Below are 23,716 nucleotides of genomic sequence, written 5' to 3' on the forward strand. Positions count from 1 at the left end.
GCTGAGGCCTCAGGAACAAAGCAGCCTTTCACAGCAGTGGCTTGGCCAGAGGAGCCAGGGAATATTCCTGTCCAAGGGCTCCCAAACGGCTCCCAGCTTTGATCCTGGGCACAGGGCGGGTTGTTGGCATTTTTCCTTTCCTTCTTTGTGTTGCTCTTAAATTTTTTTTTCCTTCCTACTCCATGGCATAATTTTTGTGCATGTCTACGATTTCTAAGAGAATTTTCTTGCATCTCTGGGAAGAGAAACATTCTGTTGGGAGCAAGATGCACACGCTGCACAGCCCTTTCACCCGTCTCCTGAGGGAGAAAAATCCCTCCTCCAGGATTCACTGGAGGCACAATGGTTCATCACCATCATTTTCAATACAGAGGATGTTTTCTGAACATGTCTGATAAATCACAGCCTCACTCAGGATGGGAAATGGAACCAGCTGTGTACCTTCCTCCCAAACCACACCCCTTCCAGGGGAGTCACTGGCTTGCATGCTCAGGTGGCCTTTCAGACTCCCCAGGTGACAGGGACAAGCATCTTCCCCCCAAACCTGCTGGCTTCCAACCAGTTCTTCTGCCACCTGTCTAAAGCCTTCTCTCCCACCCGAAATGCAGAGGGAGGGGATGCACCAGCCCACCTTCCCCAGCTGAAGCCGTGCCCAGCCAGGGCTCTCCCCTCCTGCAGCACAGGGAATGGCTCCCCACAATCCTGTTCACTCACACAGAGTGGGGCACACCTGACACCCCTGCCAGGGCAGGCTGAGCCTCCCCTGCCCACTGCCCACACCCCAAATATTTTTAGGCATTTGGAAACATGCCTTTGCTGCTGCCAGCCTTCCATGCAGGGATAGGAGGAGACAGATGGGATGGAGAAATTGAGTCAGCCCCGAAAGGTCACTGTGGCAGCCAAGGGAATAAAACCATCCCCCTCCTCTTCCTCTTGCTCCTCATCCTTCTCCCGGTCCCAGTCCCGCTTTCTGACGGATGTTGCCTTTGGACCAGACCCTCCTGCAGCCCAGCTGCTGAAGGAACGCTGTGGTGGGCCCTGTGTGCCCATGGGCCGCCTGGAATCCATCACTGTCTGTGCACAGGGACGCCAGCCAAGCCCTGCTCCTGCCTGCTGCTGGCAGCTCTTGGCTTTCCAGGGGAGCACCTGCGGGTCTCCCCCCACTTCCCAGTGCTGGATTCAGCTGGAGAACTCACTGTACCACCAGCAGTGGTTGGGAAGGGGAGCAGCCACCCCACAGCCCCACAGGAGCCCCAAACCAGCTGCTGGGCCAGCCCCATGTCTGGGGTAGTGGTGCTTTTCTCCCGTGCCGAGGTTTGGTTGGTATTTCCAAAGTGTGGAGGTGCCACGGAGGCTGTCCTTTGCCAGCCCGATGTGCTGGGCCACGCTGCAGGCTCCAGGTGCTACAGGGCATTTCCTGGCTCTGCCACTGCATTCCCAGATCCTCAGGAACATCCCTTCAGCCCTCCCCGTGAGGCTCAACACTCTGTGGGGTTCATCCCCCTCTCCTTGAGCAGCAAATGTCCCATCCTGCAAACAGACCTCAAAGAAGCATCATCCCTCTGTTCCCATGGGTGCAGCACCTGCCCAAAATGTCCCTGGTGTCCCTTCCTTGTGTTACCTGCACCCCTACCAGGATAAGCTGCTCCTGCAGCTTCACCAGCCCCTGACCACAGCACCCTCAGAGATCTGCAGCAGTTCTGGTGGAGCTCCAGCCTCGCTCCCCTGAGAGTAGGAATTGGAGAAGGATGGAGTGGATTGCCCTGAATTTGGGATGTGCCTGCACTCACATCTGCAGAAAGGCCTCAGCAGGCTGGAAGGAAAAGGAATTCCAGCCCAACTCCAAATGCAATCTCACACCAGCTCAAGCTGCCAAACCCCAAAGACCCCCAAAAATTCAAATTTGGTCTCCAAACCAACGGATCTGATTCCTGTCCTGGTGCCAGCACTCACTCCTCCAGCACAAGGACAGAGACGCAGGGCTGGAATGTGTGTGCCCCATGAGCAGGAGGCTTTTCCTGGGTGCTGGGGCAGGAGTTTAATACAAACCAGAAGGTCTCATGGCACTGGCTGCATGGGCAGCACTGGCCTGACTCCCATGGCTGGAGAGCTCCTGGAGAAAAGTGGGGCCTTCATCCAGCTGCAAAGCAGATGGGTGGGCTGCCTGTGCACCACAATGCAGGCAGGGCAGGGGCTCAGCTGCTCCCCAGCATTGCTCCACCATCACTCCCTTGAATCTGGCCCCCAAACAGGGCACAGCAGCCACAACCCCACAGGTTTCTGCTGGACATTTTTGCATCCAGCTGAAGGTTTGGGAAAGCTGTTCCTCCTTGCCAAAAGTCCTTCATGGCTAAAGCAACCAGGCAAGTAAGCACGTGGAAATGCAAGGAACGGGGGGACAGGAAGGGGCACAAGGGGCCCTGCTTCCCTCATGCTCCAAACATCCTCGTGCTGTAACAGTGAGAGGGAATGTGGGCAATGCTGGGGAGCAGCTCAGTCCCCCTGTCCCACAGCAGCACCCCCACTGCTCTGGGAATGTGCACCCCCGAGCAGCCCCACGGACAAACCCAACAGCACCTGCAGGATTAGGGAGCACCCTCATTAATGACAGCTCCAGAATTAACAAACTGGCTCCACCCAGCTCAACTTCTAAGAAGTCAGGTGAGGGTGGGAGGGAGGCAACAGGAGCCAGTTTCTTTTAAGATCACTGGTGAGCAATCAAGCAGGAAAGTGGCCTGGGGTGTCACACCAGTGACCTGGGGCTGGAAATCTTTAAAATCTCATTTTACATTTTAATCTTCTCCTTTTCTTCTCCCGCAAAACAACCGGGGCTGTCAGGGGATGAGAGGCTGAGCACAGGAATTGTTTATTGGGGAATGCCACCTTCTCCTGCCGGTGACCTGGGAGGGCAGCACCTTTCCCAGAGACTTTCTCCTGCAGGATTAATAGGGGCGCCCAGAGCAAAGCCCAGACTTACTTGCAGAACAGTGAGAGCCCATGTCCTCGCTGCCAGCAGCAGGGATGGCTTGGTCATATGCTCTGAGGGAACCCAAAGAAAAACCCTTCAGGATGCTGCCCTCCTGTGCTGCTCACAGAAGCCAGTTTTGGGGGAAATCCAGCCTTTTAGGAAAGTAGAAGAGCTACTGACCAGAGAGGAGTTTGCAGCCACGGGGCCCACAGGTTTAGCTCATCCCTTCCTGATGGCATCCAGCGGCCTTGCAAGGGGGCAAACCAGAAGTGTCAGAATCTGTGGATATTGATGATTCCCAGACTGTAGAAAGTCTCTGTCTTTTTGCCCTGTTGCCAAAGAAGAAGCCATAATTCGTCTGTGCTGGTTTCAAGGTTGTTTATTCTGTTTATCTCTAACATGTTCTGCTGCCCTGCCGCAGCTCTGTCCTGCAGGGCAGCATGTGGGGCTCTGCCCTCAGTGGGATGGTACAAGCATTAAATACCAGAAACTACCTGTGCTGTATTTACAGTAATGTGCCAATATCTGTCACCTACGTTGAACAGCGTGTCCCCAGCCTAAACCAATATAAAAATGCCAACACCACAGTGAAACATGGAGGGCATGAAGAAGGAGGAAAAGGACAAGACACACCCAATTCCTCCATCTTGTCCCCTTTGGACCCCTAATCTAGAATCCTAAAATTTTACTTTTGCACCCGTGCCACACTTAATTATTACTCATATCAAACACTCAGAGCTGGTAATTCATCCTGTAAGATTGAAAACTCCTCTCCATGGACAGAGATCATAGACAGTGTCTCTGGGGGCTCTGTACAGGGCGGTTCTGACCCCTGCCAGGGTCCCAGACCTGCCAGGGCAGCCAGAGGGAAGCCCTGGATTCCCACACAGAAGGAGCTATTGATATGTCTGTATTAGAAACAGAAAAAGATGCCAAACCAGCAGCTGTGGTGCAACTCCAACCTCCAAGGCCCTGAAGGAGCTCAATGAAGCTGCGATGGGTCAAATCCTGCCTGACCCACTGCCTCGGGTGAGCCCCAGGGAGAGTCAGGGATGCTCCCGGTGAGATCCGGGGGAGGAGGGAGCTCTCCCAGCCTGACCCCGCCGAGTTCAGCCCCAGCCCTGCACAGAGCAGCTCCCCAGGCAGCACCACGGGCGAGCATCCCCCAGCCAGAGGCATTCCCAGCTCAGGGCATCACCGTTCCTGCCTCACCCCGTGCTCCATCCCGCACAGCTCAGCACCGGCAGCACGAAGCCCTGACCCTCCTGACTCTGCTTTAAGGCTGTGCCGTGCCAGCCGTGCCAGCCTCCCAGGCCGGGCCATGCCCGGGGGCAGCGCGGGGATGCTCCGGGGGCAGCGCGGGGATGGCTCCGGGAGCGCCCGGGGGAGCCCCGGGACGCGGCGGCTCAGCGGGATTAGCGGCAGACGGACGTGACTGCGAGGCAGTCGCCTGGTGCTAATTAAAGAAAGGATATATTTAGGCACCCGGTTATCCCCTGCATTTCACTTATTTTTAGCTCCCAGTCTGCCAGGCTGGGGTGGCACATGGGGAAGGGCACGGACGCAAGGCGGGATGGATCCAGCCCCGGCAGCAAGGAGGTCACAGCCACATGTCCTGGACGATGCTGAGCCCCTGCGGGGGGAGAAACCTCTGTCCAAACTGGCTGCAAAGGAAGAGAAAGCTTAATTTTCCCCCAGAAAGGCAGGAAAATGGATTTCAGGGAGCAATAGGAGCATCCCTGCTCCGCCCCTGCCCCAGATCCATCCAGCCTTTGCTACTACCCACACCCCCAGCTCCAGGAGTTGGAAATGGCCCTTTTTTGGAATCACCCAGCAAAAAGCACAGCTGTGCCCAGAGCAGAGGCAGCTCCCTCATTCTCAGAGGCCCAACCCTCTGCAGTGGCACTGGCCTGGCAGCAATGCCTCTAGTTCCCATACCTTCTTTCTCTCCAATCCTGCCCCTCAGCACAGCTGGACTGTGTCCTTGGCACTTGGCTGAGCACCCCATCCACATGGGCCATCAGCGGGTGTGGAGCTTCCTTGGGCCTTAAATACCCTGAAAAGAGCAGAGAAACAGCAGGAAGGACAGTGCCCAGCATCCCTGCATCCCTCCTGGGCCAGGACAGCCCATCAGTCCTGTTCATTTCCCCCTTTGCTGCATCCCCACAAGCACTCTGGGGTTTTATATTTGGGGGTTAGGGGGTTTTTTCCCTTTCCAGAGTGAAATATTGATCAGGTCTCTGCTACCCTCCCAGCCCCCACCCCACCACACCTCCTGGCTGCCCTGCTTCCCTCATGGAGTGAAGGGTAGGGTGTGGGAGAAAATCAAAATAATGGGATAATAAATGATTCGGGGAGTTGAAACCCAGCTGAAAGTCAGGCTGCTCTGGCTGGCCTGGGAGGAGGTTTCCCAGCAGGGAAGGTTTGGTTTGAGGCTATTTTTGGAGCTGAACAGCATCCAGGGGTGGCCAAATTTCTTCTTAGGTGGCTCATCAGGTAGAGCCTCTCCCAAAACAGTGAGGCTGGGAAGGTTGGACCATTACTCCATAAATCTGAGATGGAAAAAAAAACCCCACGCCAGTTTCTTTCCTCGGACTGCAGGAGCAGGTGTCCTGCACCCTCCAGTCTGTGGAGAGTGGCCAGGGCTGTGTGAGGTTGTGAGCTCCCATCACCTGGGCTCGCCCTGTTCCCTGCTGCCCATCAGAATTAGGCAGCCCGTTTGAGCAGGTTTACGATAATCATCAAATAACTCGTTCATTGACAGCGTGTCAGGCTGAGAAGACTGACTGAGCCCTCGTTTGCTGATTGCTAATTAGCTTAACATTCCTAATCCCTCATTAGTGACTATGAAGTAAGCTCTGAAATATGAGGTCAGCCCTAATCAGCATTTAAAATATAAAGCCCACTGGCACATGATGGAGGCTGGAGAGGGGGTGGCTGCAGGCCAGCCCTGGGTGCTTCCATGGTCACAGGGAATGAGGCTGCACAGAGCAGAGGCAGACAGGAAGAGTTAAACCCTGCACATCCCCCCAGAGCTCAGCCCCTGCACTCACTGCCCTGGATCCACATGGGAACAGGCAGCAATGTGGGGTGCAACATTTGAGGGGCCCCAGGTTCTTCTCAAGTCCCCAGTGCAATTCCAGCTGTGGCTTCCATTCAGGGCAGGTTGTCTACAGAATCACAGAATATTCCGAGTTGGAAAGGATCCACAAGGACCATGAGTCCCGTTGTTAAGTGAATGGCCCATACAGGGATCAAACCCATCAGCACCGTGCCTGACCAACAGTGCACCTGTGCAGGATGCTCTGGCTTTCCCCCAGTTCCCATCTTCAAGATTCCAGGTTAACTGCAGGCAATGGGACAGGCTGCTGGCAGTGGGACTTTCCCCAGAGATTCACCCCCACCCTCTGATCCTGTGGGAAGGAGCCAAATCTTGGCATTGGCAAGTGGGCACCAAAGTGCACTGCGCTGCCACTTCCATCATTGGGGAGGAAAAAATGGCCCTTAGTTGTTGTGGCTTAATCCTCTGGAAGAATAAACTGTTGTGGACTGAGAATTACTTATTCATGGCTGGGGAAACCTCTACAGGAGGGCTGCGGCCATTAAAATAACCCTAATTAAACTCCAGCTAAGCTATGAGCCTTAAAAAAGGAGAAAAATATCTCTGATTCCATGAAAATGTAATTTGAAAAGCCCTTGCACTGAACTCTGCTCATCCAGAGCGATGCTCCCACCTCCAGCAGCACTGCTGGAGGTGATGCTCAGGATTTGGGCAGTGGGGCAGGGCCAGTCCTTGCTCCACACCCGGTGCCCGCAGGGAGACACGGGATATTTTGAGCATCCTTGGCAGCAGCGAATGAGGATTAGTCCAATCCCCCCAGATATGAATGTCTCCCCAGCTCTATTTCCAAGGACAGGAATAGCCTTTGAAGGCTTTTCAGCGTGGAGGGCACACACCTGCAAATGGTAAAAGCAAAGATCTGTTTCTGGAAAGGTTTTGGGTGGTGTGGCATCAAGGCTGCCTAAATAAGTGGGTGAAAAAGGGGCCGTGTAGCACCTGCTGGCTCTTGCCCCATGCCTAATCCAAACCCTTGCCAAACCCCTGCCCTTCAGATTTTATTGTGCATCTAATTCCTGAACCCACAGTGTGCAGTTGTGGCTGATCACATCCTCCTCTTGCTCAGCCAAGTTTCACATCTGACAGGTTTTTACTCCTTTTACCCCTTACATGTTTTTACCATCAGGACCCTGCATTAGAGGGACACAAGACACTATAAACTTACAGACTCAGTGGAGGACGTTTTAGAGTGAAAAGCTTTGGCTTAGCCACACACCTGTCCTGTGGAGCAGAAAATCCCAAACAGCCTGGCAGAGTTACTCCTGTTCCCAGACACTCCACAGGCCATTTTCTGCCCCATCAAGCAGCTGGTTGGGAGCACAGCCACCTCCAGCACTATGGGAAACTGAGGGGAGACCAACCAAGAGACAAACACGAGTTTGGATTTATGTAAAAAAAAAAAAATTATTTATTTTGGAGGAGGATTTGAACATCGACATGCAGGTACAACATGAATAAAAATTATTGCACCGCTATTATGTGGCAATTGTTCAAGTTTCTAAAAACACAGAAATTCCACACTTTCTCTTATCTAGCTAAGTGCTGAGTGACACGGCTTGGCAGAGCCCAGCGCAGGAGGTGCTCTCACAGCCACCTGGATATGGTAATCGAACACAACGTAAACACACACTTCTGTCAAATCTTCTACTAGAAGTACAGAATTATCCTTCACATCCAGTAAGAGAAAACCAGAGAAAGACTTTATCCTCCCCTCTTCGAAAGAAAAACAAAACAAAACAAAAATACTCCAAATCACACCTTAATGCAAGTGTGGCAAACAAACCCACAGGTCACTCCTACCCCTTCCCCCACAAGCGCTCTTTAGTACAGCAGCAGCCAAAGGCCTCCAACATTCAGACCCGGGAGTGGCCAGTACAACGCTAAAGTCTAATATTTACAATAAATATCATCCATTTCTCTTAGTTTGCAACAGTAAGAGACAAAGGGAAAAATAACACTGAGGCACGGGGCAGGGATGCAGGAGCAGAGAGGAGCTGCGGAGGCCGAAGCAGCTGAGGCGCTGCCATCCCAACACGGGCGAGGAGCAGGAGGCACATCCAAGCTGACAGAAGGGAAGAGGGAAACAAAGCAGGAAAGCAGCAGATTTGGATGGTGACATGCACGGCTCATTCACCAAACACACACCTCACGCTCGTGACTTCCACCTTGGGCCTGCCTGACTCGGGATCACCCACCGCGGGGCAGAGTCGGCACTGGGAACGCGCTCGTGCCCCTCAGACACAGCTTTTCCAGCTTCCTGTTCCTTCCCAACACACTTTGCAAGCTTTTCTTTGAGAAGGTATTTAAGGAGTTTATAGCAGAGCAAGGAATAAGTCTTGGTGTATCTACCTGGCTTATTTATCAAAATTTAAGAGAAAAAGTCTTGTTGCCCAAACTTTTTGCTAAAGTGCGCCGTGTAAATTTGACAGCAGGTAGAACAGGGATGATGGGGCACCTGGCACACTGAGGGAAACTGCAGGACTGACCAAGAGCAGGGGACACAGGGCTTTACTAGAGTGCTTTCCTGGCAATGCTGTTTGGCTTTGGCTTCCAAAAAACCAGGGATTTTTAATTGCACTGACCACTCTCTGTACCGTAGCTACAAAAGAGGCAACGAAACATACCTCACCTTTTCTTTGGCCAACACAGGCAAAAGCAGCTAAAGCTGTGACATAGCAAGGGTTTTCACTCCTCCTTTATGCCTAGGAAAGGCTAATTCTGCAATTCAGTATAGGAAGCAGAGGCTGCAAAGGCAGGGAGTCAGCAGCTTACAGCTGGTACCGTCCGAGGGTGCCACCCCTGCCCGTGGGGGACGAACCAGGTTACCCAGCCTGGTCACACCATGTCCTCACCTCCTACGAGCAGTGGTCGGTCTCCTCCTCAGGTTTTTTAAACACAGAAGGAAAAGGGGGACCTGCCACCCAGGGAACAGCCAGGTCAGACCACATTGTCACACAACTCCTTAATTTACACAGACACTTCCATCTCGCCAAGGTCAGGTGCTCTCAGGAGATCAGCTTGTCAAGGAGGCTTGTCTTTGTAATTACCACAGACTCAGGATGCCAAATCCACTTTTCACTATTCCTGTCCATGCCATAATATCCTGCGCTGTTTCTCAACAGTTTTTTAGTAGATCAACCCATCAGGGAGAAAACCAGCCAGGCAAGTACCAGATCCTGCCAAGTCTGTTCCTTACTTGCTATTGCTCTAAATCAGCCCTGAATGACGCTCACCAGCAAGAGCACTTGGAGAGGCTGGAGACACCCAGGACCCTGACAAGGCAGTGGAAATACTGTGGTTTGTAATTGCAAACCAAGTGTATACGAGCAGCCTATGAATTCCAGGGAAAAGAGCAGAGAGACAGCACAGCAGGCTCTGCTCTCAATACCACCACAGCTAGGTTTATTAAGGTGTTACCTGGGAGCATTGAGGCTTTGGTTAGTGTAGTAGCAACACCATACATGTTCACACTGACACACAGAGTAAACACTCATTTAAACATGTTAAAAAAAAAAAGCTCAAACCAAACCAAAACTTGGTCCAGAAATTAAATCCAAGCAGCCAAAATCAAGTATATAATGGGGAGAATCAACTGCTACACAGAAAGAAACAGGGTGAGATTCCAGAGATTTTTTTGAGTTGTGGGTTGTACTGAAATCAGATTGAAAGAGAAGGAGACAATATATTCCTATATAATAAACATACCTGCATTTAGGGGAAGCTAATCAAAACTTCAAGTTCAGAGAAATCCAAGACAGTGAAGGAAGCAGCAGTGTAAGGAAATCAGACCATCAGAGATGGGTTTTAGCCTGGAATACTGTTGCACAGTCATTCTGCTTCTAACAGAGTAAGCCAGTGAGCAGGGAACTATTCCTTGCGGGTGATCCACAGGGAGATCCACTCAGACAAGACTAGGATACAAGCTGAGCACAATCTGGGACAAATGATGGGAGTGTTCATTGAGAGGAACCTTGAACTGGATGAAGAAATGGCTTACAGTGCTACAGGTACCACCACTCGACACATTTATTGGTGCATTATTATTGGTCTAGTCCTCAGCAAGGAGCACTGTCACCCAGAGTCGGTCACACTTAGGGCAAAGCGATGTCTAAACCTAGGAGCAAAGAGTAAGCTTTTAATGCAAAGTGACCTCAGCAGTGGAAATGATCTAGCTATTAAAGCTGAAATCTGTAAATATCACATGTGTTTTGAAGTCTGCTTGCAGCTTGACCACAGAACTCGAGGAGTCTGAATTCTTCATAGGTTTGTTTTTAAAATGGGCAGATTCAGAAAACTCAGCAAGTTTCCTAAGCCCCAGTTCAGAAATGTTAAGGGACACCTTAAAATCCCTACCTATTTAGACTCACCAAGAGAAGGAAAAGTCTCCAAAGGTCGTTTTTCATTGAGATAACTTTGCCAGACACACTGGAGAATACGCAACTACAAATTTTCTACTTTAAAACCAACCTACAGGCACCCCTTCCTGGGGTCACTTACTCTGAGGCAGGGTATGAATTGAAGTCAGAGAAAGAAAGATAAAACATCACTAAAATTTTAAAACCAGAGGGAAAAGTTGCCATGTGTCCCACACAGATAAGTAAAAACAATCCCCCAAAAAAGCCAGCTTATGGATTGGAGATTTCTCTTTCTGATAATTCCATTGAAAGAGAGGAATTATTATTTTCTTGTTTTAAAGAGAAGACAGGGCTCTCTCTCTGTCCAGTCTCTCCAGCCAAGTCCTTTGTCTCCACATCTTCTAAGGACACAGGACTGTGAAGACACATGGTGACAAAGAGGTTTTACTTGCACCAAAGAAGGTCTGTAGTTTCAGAATAACTTGCAGACAAGAGTTCTTATTCTTGTCAAGGGACATCAGATTGTAAAACTGGAGCAAAAACTTGACATTTGTGAATTTCAATGGAATTTCAAAGAGAATGTTGAAAAGCAGAAATTTAAAAATAAGCTGCTTTTTTTGCACACAGAATTTTTGGGATGTCAAATGAATGCAGAATTAGAGGGAAAAGCACATCAGGCCCTCAACTCAGGTAAAATAAAAGGCGTGTAAGGAAAACAAAAAAGAAACTAAAGTGTTTCTTAAGCCCTGCTTAAAAGATACCCTGTTCTAAAGAGACCTCAAACAGCAAGCACTACTGTGTACAAAAATAGAATAGCAAGGATGAAAAAACACAAAAAACAGTATGAAAAAAACCCTCCCAAAAATAGATGTACACAAGTTCTATTTTATATTAGTGTATATTACAAAATTCAAACATGCAGTCTCTATTTTGAATGTAGAACACTCCAGTCCATGAGTACCAGCAATGCTGCTATGTTTTCTTTACAGCATCATCATGTGACGGGGGAAAGTCTTGTATTTTTAACTGATTTCCAACCTCTTTGCTTTTTGCTTGTGCCAGAGTCCCTTCTTTACAGGGCCTCGTGCTGCCATCTGGCAGAGGAGATGCTCTCAGAGCTGCTTGTCCAAGAGCATGAGACAGCTCTTTTGATGGAGTGATTTTGCAGCTCCCTGCCAATGCCTCAGATGCTTTAGCACTGCAAAAAAGTGCCTCCTTTTTGACCACCACAGGACATGTTGCCTCCTTGTTGGCCCCCACGGGACACACTGTCTCCCAGGGCTTTGCTGGGTGTGAGGACTCTGCGCAGGACCCGCTCCTCATGGTCAGACCATCTGTGCTAGAGGGTTTGGCTTTCTCTTGACATTCTCCTACTTCTGAAATTTCCTGCCTTTTCTGTTTCAAATCTCTCTCCTCTTTAGAGGAGGCACCCAAATCCTTTCTCGTCTCCACCTCTCCAGAGCCAGACATACTGAGCTTCAAAGGGCCCAAGACGCTCTGGGCCAGGGGCACTAACTGGGACGCGGAGAGCGCGCGCTCGATGGCACCGGGGATGAGGAGAGGGGAGGACACGGCTCCTGCTGGGCTGGTTTTGCTGGAGGTTAAAGCACCCTCTGCCTGGGATGAGCTGGGCTGCTGCTTGTCAGGGCTAGGACTTCTTTGGGATGTTTCACTGGTGTTCCCAGGAGACAGAAATGAGGGGCTGCGCTGTTCCACAGGCTGAGGTATCTCCTTGAGACCCTTCTCACTGCGGTCTGGGGGGCTCACCGTGACAGGAGTGCTCGTGTTTGCTGTGCACCATGAGGAAAGTGCCAGCAGAGGTTTGGAATCCTGTTTTTTCTGACTGCTTTCTGTTAGCACAGGCTCTTTCAAGTCAAGTTTACCACAGGAGGCCCCAGAAGAATCACCTTCTTCAAGTTCCAGGAGTTTGATAGATGGGCACTGCATATGTTCGGTGAGATCTACTGGTTTTTGAGTACCTGGAGTTCTCCCAAGATCTTTGATTGCTTCAGAAGACCTGTCTTTTGGACCAAAACACTCCAAAGTTTTGTTTTCTGGCAATTTATGATCCTTTGCAGTTGTTTCTGATTTTAGGAATGGCTTTTCTGAATTGGCTAGTTTTTCTGGAGAAGTTCTTGAGGGGAGCTCTGGTGGGGAGGGGTGCACACTGATTTGCAGTGGCTCTGAAACAGGCTTTGCTTGTTGAGTATTTCCTTTCTGCAAATCTTCTGTACCTTTTGGCTCTTCAGGTAGAAAGGCATCATCTTCAATACTATCCTTGCTCTCCAATTTAGATGAAAACTTATTATCCTCATTAAAAGAATCTGAGCCTTGGTCTCCACTGCCACAGGGCTTGTCCAGCCTTCTCCCATCCTGACTATCTTCCGAACCATCATCTGTTTCATCTTCAGAAGAATCTACTTCCCTGATGGCCTCCTGCTTTTGCAGAGACTCCCTCCTCTCCACCCTGTCCTGCCGAATGGCACCCAGCTTCCGTGAGCCCGGCTTCTGCAGCATCCCCTTCTCTGCCAGCCCCAGTTTGCCGCCTGTCGTTTCGTTGGCAGATTCCTGCAGGCTCTGGAGGCTGGGATCCCGCTGTAACATCTCCTTCTTGAACTCAGAGTGGGAGATATCCAAGCTATGCTTCCGTGAGGAGCCCAGCTTCTTCTCAGAGGAGGACAGAGAGGCAGCCAGCTTCTCGGCCGACTGCACTCTCTTCAGCAAAGGGGACCGAGGGGGCTCGGCACTTTTGGGGCGAGAAATTTGTCTCACCAGTGGTGGAGAGGAGTGTAGTTTTACTGGGAAAGACTGGATAATACTGGAGCTGCCAATTGAGTGTCCTGGCAAAGGAGATGGGGAGCGCTGTGGTGACGTGGACTGTGGGGTTGGTGATGGAGTGTGAGCCAGGGGGGACAGAGGGATGTTTCCTGCAGATTTACGCCTTGGAGATCTGTACTGCCTCTGCAGCTTTGGTGCTAGGCCATGCAGAGAGCTGGGTCGGATGTGTCCAGAGCTGGCTGGAGAATTGGGAACACTGGAACTGGGAGAGCTGCTCTGAGAAGAATTGCCACCAACTTAAAAGAAAAAAAAAAAGAACAAAGAAAAAATACCAAGAAGATTAATACATATTTGGCCATTAAAACAAGTTACTGAAAATAAGTCAAGTCACAATGCCATGTTACTCCAAAACACATCAGTGATATTGAAGACAACATTGCCAGGCTTCTAATGGAAATTCACATCATTAGCACCCAACACCAGAGCACAGTAAGAAAAACTCAGCTATGAGAACACTTTTCTGGGAAAAAACCCCTTTGATCAGACAAACCACGTGTTTCATTGCTATTCTCTGGATGCAAATCTCTTTATTCCAGCAGCTGATTCAATTTTCAAATATGACTTTGCCACACTCTTTTGATTTCTTTTCTCTGAACACAGAAAATGTGTCAAACTACTACGAAAAGATTGCGACTTACAACACACAATTTCATCAAAGTGGAAGGATGCTGTAGTACAGCAGGTGCATTCTTAGAAGGATGTATGGATTTTCATTTTTTAAATGAACCAATGAACAAGAACACATCCTTCCTTAAGTTAATCCACATCACCACTGTCATTTGCTTCTCAAAGAGACCTACTACCTGCTGCTGCTGTGTATTTTATTTCCAAAATTAATCAATCAGCAAAAGTCTCCTCCAATATTTTCCTTTCTTGTTTGACTGGATTTTTTGGCTTAGTTTTGTTTTGTTTCACATCTCTTTTTTTTACCTGAGTGTACAGACTCTGGAGTGGATCTGTAGCTCTGGGTTGGTGACCGAGGAGACAGGTTGTGAGTTGGAGAGCCAGGCACACTTTCTCCAGATGACAGAGACCGGTTCAGGGACGATAAACTCCGGCTGGTGTGAAGCAGCGATGCTTGTTTAGTGATCTTCCTCAACAGAGAACTCTTCTTCTTACTGGGGAAGAGCATTCAAAAGGTGTTTACAAGCCCAAATGATTTATTTAGCTTTACTAGCATATTTCAGTCAATTTTTTGTCACAGTAAAAGAGAAAAAAAAGGAAGAAAGGAAGAACTGAAGGACATACCTGCTGATATATGTTATCTGCAAATGGATTTGACAAGATCTCTCTAAGGATCTCGTACATTATCTTGGTAACTCTTTAATTTTAACAGAGAAACATCAAAACAAACCTTTCCTGGCCATCCTTTGTTTTGCTCTTCTTGTTCCTACGAGCCATCTTGGATTTGTAGCTGGCTTTTCGAGCTGGACCAACTTTGATGGATGTGTTCTCAAATGGTGTGGTGGAGATGGACACTTTATTTCCACTCTGTCAGACACAAGACAAAGAGACATTGCTTAAAACATGTTATTTGAAGCAGATCTGCAGGCAAAGCAGGTAGGCTGCTAGTTTATTGCTGTCTGCCATTTTGCAATCCTTTGTCAAACTCCATTTTTCCCCTCAGCATTTCCACCTATCATTTATTAAGGAATTGCCGAGAGAGAGCCCTCGTTAGTCAGGCTTTCACAAATGATTAGCTCAGACCCCAGCTGGTAGGTAAAGCTTCCCAGAGCAGGCAGAACACAGCATCTGACCTCTCCCATTGAGATCCCAAATGACTCAATTTAATACTTGTAATACTTGGAAACTTGAACAAAGTGATATTCTGTCACCAATCCTATTCCCAGTGCTCTGACTGATGGCAGATGTGAGCATATCAGGCATCTATCATGATGAATCTGCAACACAGAGCATGGCTTGTCTCACTCATGTTAAAAAAATAATAATCCTGACTGCTTCTCTATTTGCAATCCCAAAGACGTCTGTCTCTCGGAACAGTCCAGAACTTCGGGGTTTTTTTTCTGTAAACTGATTCTGCTCAGAGAGGTATCAAACACAAGCCATTTAACTGGCTAATTTCAACACCAACCAGTACAAAGCTGCTCTTAAACACCACCAGGTGCTGTGTGCACACTTGTATTTCAGACATTGCCAATTACATACAATTTAAGCAAGCTGCTCGTGTTTTCCAAAATGTCACAGCGCTGAGCCCCTACCTTCAGAATCAGCTCCACCACTTCGGTGTGCACCAGCCCGTGCACCGGCTCCCCGTTGACGTGGGTGATCAGATCTCCTTCCCGCAGACCGGCTTCGTTTGCCGGACCCCCTTCCTCCACGTGCTGCCAACAACAAGGGGTGACTGGTTTGAGAAGGGGAATGTGCAAGGCCACTGGTCCAGATGGGACTCAAAGCCCATCCGTGTCACTTCCTACCACAGCCAGTGCCAGCTGCTTCTAAGAAGGTGGAAAGAAATCACCCCTGGCACGGCCAAGCACAAAACCCTGCGCTCTTCCACTCCTCCCCAGCATCCCTCCAGTCTTATCCTGATCCAAGGCAGCCAGGATGGTTAAGCTGATTGAGAGGCTAGCTCTTCCCAAAGCAAAAAGCTTAACACACTTCCAAAAATTTTACAGCACTTAGGAATGTTACCCAGATGCTCCTGATTTCCAGATAAACATTCAGTCTCTTTCAATTTCTTTGCCATCCCAAATCCAGCATCCTTCCTTGCACATGCTGGAGCCCAAGGTGGCCAATAGACTTCTAAGGAAGACTCTGCCATGTGTTTAAGGTGCCTATATTGCATTTCGTCCCAGAGTTTCTTTTTCTACTTTCCATCCTTTATTAACCTGTCCAAGATCAGACTTTCCCCCTGTGAACACACTGCCTTTCCCCTGTCCCTCGTCAGGAATTTAAGCCTCCTTCACCATGAGGAGACAGATGTGCAGGGGAATGCACATCTCTCCCTCTAGCCAGGAAAGATTCCAAATGAGTACCTTAATAAACTCAGCATTGTTCAAGAAGAGCAAGGGAGGGGCAAGGCAAAAAGCCAGTTTCAGGTTATTTCTCTCAGAATGAGTGTTAAATAAGGACTAAAGGGTGTGAAGTCTGTATTGTCTAATGGACACAGAAGTGCAAGGAAAAGAACGAATCACCTTTACCCTGACTGCATTCTCCCTACCTACACAATCCTAACAACACTGCCTCAGGGAACGGATCACTCACAGAAGTCATCTACACTAACACCAAAGGAACACAGAGATCAAGTACCAGCAGCAGTGGGAAGGAAGCGATACAGACATGGAAACCAGACCTTTTAGCACGGCTCACAACTAAGCCAAGAGCTAAATCCCATGGCAATCAGCATAGCAGCAGCTATGCTTTAAGGCTTGTAATCAATTCCAAGCGACTGCTTGGAAAACCCCAGCAGACTGAACTGATCAGAAGCAGGTTATAATCACTAACACAAGCCTGAATAAATTAACTCTAATGGGCCCTCATGCAACAACCCCAATAAAGAGAAAGAGGGTATGTACACAGAAACATGCTTTAAAGGATGTGCTGCAGGTGAAAGGTGGATTCATGTAACCAGGGAAAAAAGAAGGAAAGAAAGGTTGCTGTGGTTCTGTGATGGGCTTGAAAACTATTGGAAAACCCAAAATGCTGTTATTTATTTATCTAGGGTTCCCCCCATCAAAAAGATAACTTTGGGTGTGATTAAGGAGAGAGAAAACAAGGTGGCAAAACACAATCTCTAAAGATAAACCCCACACCCCTGGCTAGATTTGTGGCCCCGAGGGTCCTGTTTCCAGAAAAGCAGAGACCTACCCAGACCATGTGATGCACAGTGTAGATATCACTGTCACCCATATAGACGCGAATGGCGCGCAGAGTGAAACCGTATTTCTTTCCAGCCCGATGGATGATGATTGGTGGTTTCAGGTTTGCGATAGCAGGAGAAAAGTCGCGGCTGGGTGAGGAGTCCCTCGAAGATGGGTTGGAGGAGAGAGAATGAGGTGACATTGGACTGGCCAATGGAGAACACGTGTGGTGATCTACAGTGATGACATAAAGGTGGGCAAAAATTAGGAAAACAGGCCTCCGAAAGAGAGAAAATTCTTGTTAGACAACAGCCACGAAACTGTATCTTCTAATAAGGTCTTAAAGCTGGTGGCCTTCACCAGAGCTGAGTCTGTCTGCAGCTTCAACTAATTCATGTTTTGTAATACAAACAGCAGAGTTTCCAAAAAGGCACATTTGGAGGTGCACATTTAGTGCACTACTCATACAGAATTATGGTTGGGTCACAGTGTTCTGTACTTCTCTTTCCAGGATTTACAACCCATCATGAGCATTCGCTCTAAGCACAGTCCTGCAACAGCCCATTTCCAGGTTATCATGTATTATCCTCCTCCAGAAGATCAGATGTCTCTAGCTCTTGGTGCAAGTTACACCTTGGTGCTGAGATAAATCCATATCAGTTAGCATTAACACAAAAGGAATGAGTAGGTGATCATAACAACTATGTCTAGGCAGTTTTGATAGTGTTTTAAATTCACAAGAGCAAAAATATCTAAAATATTAGCTACTGCAGGGACTTTGCTACTGAAAAGCAACATCACAAGTTACTTTCGAGTGAGTTTCCCAAATGAAAAGCCATGGGCTGGGCTGCCAGATAAACTACCTGACTCTGCTTGCTTGTGCCACAACATCCACTTTTTAAAGTACAAAGCAAATACAGAACTCTCATTTCAAAGTGAAGCTGGTCAACATCAGTAAAATAAACCCAAAGAGCAGGAATACTAAATGCAGCTGTAGAAGGTAATCTCTAATCCATTAAGAAACACCTGCTGAATCGCCCAGCACATATTTACCTGGCAGATGAGAGCAGCTCTGGAGAAACCTTTGTTGGGTGATTAAATACACATTTTAGAGGTTTGCATGAGGGAGTTCATAGTTCAAAAAGCAACTGATGCCCAAAGCACAAGAAATGTGATGTGCATCACCACGAGGCTGCCAGGAGCAGGTGCATTCCTGCCTCCAGCTCACTGCTAGGAGGAACAGGTGAGCATTGCTCATGGCCCAGCTGCATTCCCTGCTCCCATCCAGGCAGGAACAGGCACAGCCCTGGAAATACAGCATGATCTTATCCTCTGGAAAGGGACAAAAACCCCTGTGGGAAGAAACTGCTTCTGCTGAACCAGTCTATCACAGCTCATGTGAATGGATGAGCTGCTCACCTGGCATTGGGAATTGTAAAGGTCTGGTTTTGCTTGTAGACAGAGCTGGGCCAAGAAGGTGAGCAGTTCAGCATTGACTAAGTGAGTTACTTACACTGTTCAGTTCTTGAGCACTCAATCTCTCAACCAAGTTATCTGGAGTTTCCGAAACTTCCTGGTGCATAAATGCACCGGACACATTTAATTCCCAAATAGCGCTACAGTTAGCATGTGACCCCAAAAAACAGCACCTTGAGGGTTAAAATCATTTTTTGTCTCTATACCTCCTTGCTGCACCATTGTCTAGAGACCAGCTAGGAGTCAATTGAAACAAAACCAGGGAAAGAACAGGGCCCAGCTGCCATTTGCAGAAGCTGCAGTCAGACCACACGCACAGAGCTGCTGTCTGTGGCACAGCAGTGCTCATCAACCTGTGAGCAGGAAATATTAATCCGATTGTAAAAGTTAGCTCTCTCCCCTCCTGCCTGCTAAAGCATTATTCCAGGAGAATGAAGGGGGAGGATCTGTCTGCAGACCTTTTGTTTAGTGCTTGCAGATTCTGACAATGCCTCACTCAAGGCATTTCTTACCTGAGGGAATCAGGAGAGACAAGGCAGTAGCAGATGCTGATTTAATCACTTTATTGACAGGTCTCGAGGTACGTTTCTCCCCTGATTCCCCAGAGAGCAACCTGTGTCGTGCCCGCCGCACTGCCAAATCGCTGATGGCTTTTGGAGTGGTAAAGTCTGGGCCTTCATTGCTATTACTGCGAGCTCGTGGATCAGAGAAATCTGCAGTGCTCCCAGCTACAGTTTAAATTAAAACAGATTAGAACCACAGGGAATTCCTAACAGTCTATTCCCCTACAGGCAAAATACATTAAATCAAAGTCATGTTTACATGAAGTCCAAGAGTAAATTTTCCTAAGAAGAAACCCCAGGGCTTGAATTTTTATTTATAGAAATGGTGTTATTCCGAACACAGAAAATTAGCAGCTTCTATTCTGTGGAAATGCTCGCTAATGAAATCACATTGCTCAGTGGCAGTTCCATGAATCCTAAAGCCGTGGTGCACTTCTGCACACCATTTCAATGGGATCGTTCACAGATGAAAACGGGTTTATAGAAAGTACTGAATTTTTACAACCAGCAAGAACTGTCAATCTTTAAGTTAAAACTGCCTGTAATATAAGAGCCAGGTTCTACTGGAGTTGCACATAGAAAATCCATTTAAGAGACTATGAAGGTATTCAAGTTAGGGAAAGTAAAAATGTGGATTGCAAAGACAACCTTAATTTGGCCCCTTCTGTGCACCATTGCAATTTAGTCTTGAATTACTAAACCTGCTACAATTATACATAAAATGTAAAGTAATCTTGGAGATCAGACTGGGTATGTAACAGCAGCAGATGCTGGGGGTTGGGGGTCCTGTACTCAAGGCCAGTGCCTCAGTCCCCCATGTGATACCTTAAAGGGGCACTGTGAAAATACAGTAATTAGAATTTACAAGGTGCTTAGAAATGAAAATGGTGAGCATCACAGCAACTCCACAAGGGAAATTAATCATTCTGTCTTCAAAAGCAAATTTTAAGCAGCATGCAATAAATAAAGCCTAAGGGCCACATTTTGAACAATGAGGACAGAACAAAACATTGATCATCGTTATTTAAGTGGGTAGCACTGTTCTGCATACTAAGTGAAGCAGGAAGTATCATGAAAATAAAAATTCAAAGCATTATTCCCATAGACATCAGGACCAGATGCTTGTTCAACACTTAAGAGGCACAGAGTTTCAAATCAGGTTCCCAGACAATGAGGAACCCAGATTTGGAGGCTGCATTGGAAAAGGTGCCATATAAATTAGAGGAGCAGTCTGAGACAGTGACAGGAATTAAACTCCTTTCAAGCCTCTGACTTGGGGACACTGAAGCATTGGTATCCCTGGATTCCATGCACTAGATCAAAGACTGCTCTAATGTATTGAGCTCAGGGGAGCAGGCTGCCCAGGAGAACTTTATTTTTGCCAATCTCACACTGCAGAGACTCAAATCAGCAATAGAACTGTTCTTGCCATTTTTAATAGCATGTTTCTAGGCTCAGCATGAAATTGAGAGCCCAAGGTTTCACTTATGGCACCTATGCCAAGCAAGTATGAGGCAGCTTCCTTCCTTTACCCTTGCATCCCTTCTTAACATGATGGCAGCACCAGGCCTCTTTAGAGAGCGTGGGGAATGAAGGGGAATGGGACAATTTTGAAGGAATTTCACAGACTGGACTGCAGAAGAGGAATAATAATATGTGGGACTCTTTGGCTTTACTCTGGAGGGCATTTCCACCTTCTGCTATCAGTCCCCCATCCCATCTGCCCAGTGCACTCCACCTTGTCCATTCTTGCTGCCATTCTGACTACTTCCTCAGTACCCCTTTCCTCTCCATTCTCAATGCATCACAATTGCTCTGCCTGCTTGCTCCCAGTTTGTCCCAGCAACTTGTTCCTTATTTTTTTACCCAGTTAGTCCTTGTTATTCAACCCTACAATCTAGACCTTCCCCTAATTATGATGTCTTTCTCAAATTTTCTTTTGCCAACCTTCATTTCAACTTCCTCTCTTTCTTCCATTGTTCCAAACTTCCTTTTTTTCCCCTTCCTTACTACTTCACAGTAGTTCCCAGAATTCTGTTCTCAGAACAGGCAGCTTCACCCCCTTGTCTTCCCAATGCCCCGAAAGGGGCAGGAGCTGGGCAGAGCTCAGTCCTGCACTGCAGCAGCCCAGGGCACCCCCATAGGAAGGTTCAGCCCCAGGACAGTCAAAGTTGCTGAGAAATCAAACACTGACTTCTAAGAGCCACTCTACTAAATTTAGGCTGCACTTTTCTGAGCTACAACTGGATGAATTTCAGTGTATTTGGCTGTTAAAATAAATGGCGTGTCCCTGACACAAGCCCCACTTCTCCAGCATATTTCAAGTCTCTCCAAACTCTTGAGCAAAACCACAGGAAACAGGGATCTGTTGGTATGGCTGACACCCACATTCTCCAGCTCCAACTCAGCAGTGATCTGTTCTGATTAATGCTTAAATTAATGCAATCTCAGGTAGGCACCCAGTGGTTGTCAGCAGGCACAGATCATATGAATCTCAAACATGAGAAGACCTAAATCAATTTGAAGTAGCATGACTGAAATCTGAGATGCAACTTTGAGGAGATGAAACCACTGGCATTATTTCAAAGGCAAGCACATCCACAAAACTACACTAAAATACCTACTTAGCATGAGACGCTCACTGACACTCACATCCCCTGACACCCAGAGCCAGTTTTAGAGAGTTCATCACTGCAAGGCAACACGGGGAGCAGGACACCCCCATGCAAGCACGTACCTGTCAGCGCTGAGGTGCTGCCGGCGGCCGTGGAAGGGGTGGTGGCTCCAGCATCTCCTTCCAGCTGCAGCTCGTGCTCCACAGGCTGTTCTGGAATGGGCAGGGGCAGTCCTTCCCGCGCCTGCACCGTGCACAGCAGCATCCCCTCGGACTGGGGCCGTTTGAGGGCGGCCCCCTCGTCCTCGGCGGAGATGGCGAAGCGCGGCATGTCCAGCAGCCCCGAGCAGCGGCGCCGCACCGTCAGCGGCGGGCTGGAGTCGCTCTCCGTGTGCGAGGACTCGGACATGGACAGGCGCTTGCGCAGGCTGGGGGCAGAACCAGACAGGGCCCAGGTCAGTCAAGGCACGATCAACTTGGAAGGGTGAAAATAAGGCGCAGACACAGCTCATGTGTCTAAAACCAATTCAAGGTGAAGTTTGGTGGCCAAGCTACAACATTGGGAGTTAAAACAACAAAAGCTTGGGGCATCACCTGAGTTTAGATTTCCAGCTGTTCTAGGAAAGGAAGGGATAAACCCGAAGAAAAATATAGTACAATGAACATGTTTATTAAATATTACTTTAAAAAAATCACAACTGTAAAATGCAAATCATCCTCTACGTTCCTTTTGGAATTAGTTGAATTTTTCTTTCGAAGTTGCTCTAAATTAGAAACCAGGAAGGCCTAATGCAAAATGAAGTGCACCTCAAGTTATGAGTGCATCTGCAAAACGTTTTTAAGGGAGTCATACAGGCTAGGTCAGAAACACATTTTATGCTCTTTCTAATGCCCAACATTAGTGTAAAGGTTTTACAGGGGTTGCACAAAATTACAGACATCCCTTTTATACAGTAAGTTCTCAGTAATGCCAGAAACATGGCAGGTATCCAAACTGTGGGTATTCATATATTTTACTGACATTTTTTATTAGAGCACAAGATTTTTCGGGCATATTCTGAACTTTTGAAACTTTGAACTTTCCTAACAATTTCTCCACTTTGTAACAAAAGGTCAAAGTCTGGCGACACCAGAATTTGCATTAATTTAAGAGACAAACTGATGTGGGTACATGTCTGACATAACATACAAAATCTGCCCTTAAGGTTAGAATATCTTTAAATTAATTAAAAGGATTTGCTATGGATTTAGAAGACGTTAGTACTTAACTAGATACATTTAAGGACTGTATAGGTTCTACACATTACCTTTTAGCTATTCAACCCAGGCTTCTCTTGTAGAAATACAACATAAGAAGCTCTCCTCACCAACTACTGGTCATAGAAAGTTTTGGCTGGTCTTTTTAGCTGCTGTGGGAAAACAGAAGACTCAGTTGCACAGAACTCACATTTCAGGAGAGCCAATGACCCAGCTGCGGTCCCGGCTCTTCAAGCCCCCCAGGCTGTCAAGCCGATCATCCTTCTCCTCACTCAGGCTCCTCTTGGTTGGTGGTGGAGTCTTCCTCTCCTCGTGGATGGAAAGTCGTTCCATGCTGCTGTACACCTGCGTGCAGCAAAAGATCCTTCTGTGCAGGGAAAACCAACCCACGGGGCCTTTTCTGAGCAAGGGGGGAAATCTCCTCTTGAAATTCCCCCTGAAAGCCTGAACTTGGCAAAGTTCTTTGAGCAAATAACACAGCACAGGTGTGACAGGCTCAAGGTGTGCCAGGGAGGAAAGGAAAAAGGCCCAGCCTCAGAAACACTAAAATGGTTTTCTACAACAGCACCCGATGCCTCTCCTTTGAAAACACGACAGGAATACTGACAAACTTCATGAAATTTCTTTGATTTTTGGTTTTCACGATTCTCAAATCTAAGAGGAGCTACTGCTAAAGACAGCTGCACAACTCTTGAGGGCTGGCATC

General features: G+C 48.0%; 1 protein-coding gene across 10 annotated transcripts in view; it reads right to left on the minus strand.

The window, feature by feature from the left end:
* Positions 1-7,464: 7,464 nt before the first annotated feature.
* MAST2 (microtubule associated serine/threonine kinase 2) overlaps positions 7,465-23,716 on the minus strand; it is a 185,606-nt gene continuing 169,354 nt past the window's right edge. For 9 of the 10 annotated variants that reach the window (XM_072932623.1, XM_072932624.1, XM_030278846.4 and 6 more), the window contains 8 exons: positions 23,201-23,355; positions 21,877-22,181; positions 19,089-19,304; positions 17,108-17,334; positions 15,499-15,621; positions 14,634-14,770; positions 14,210-14,397; positions 7,465-13,515 (listed from right to left, as the gene is read on the minus strand). In XM_072932623.1, coding sequence (XP_072788724.1) covers positions 11,414-13,515; positions 14,210-14,397; positions 14,634-14,770; positions 15,499-15,621; positions 17,108-17,334; positions 19,089-19,304; positions 21,877-22,181; positions 23,201-23,355 — 3,453 coding nt within the window. In that variant the 3' untranslated portion in view covers positions 7,465-11,413. The remainder of the gene's footprint in view (positions 13,516-14,209; positions 14,398-14,633; positions 14,771-15,498; positions 15,622-17,107; positions 17,335-19,088; positions 19,305-21,876; positions 22,182-23,200; positions 23,356-23,716) is intronic. The other variant, XM_072932625.1, reaches the window with a different exon arrangement.

This window comes from Taeniopygia guttata, chromosome 8 (genome assembly GCF_048771995.1).
Source record: "Taeniopygia guttata chromosome 8, bTaeGut7.mat, whole genome shotgun sequence".
Classification (NCBI taxonomy): Eukaryota; Metazoa; Chordata; class Aves; order Passeriformes; family Estrildidae; genus Taeniopygia; species Taeniopygia guttata.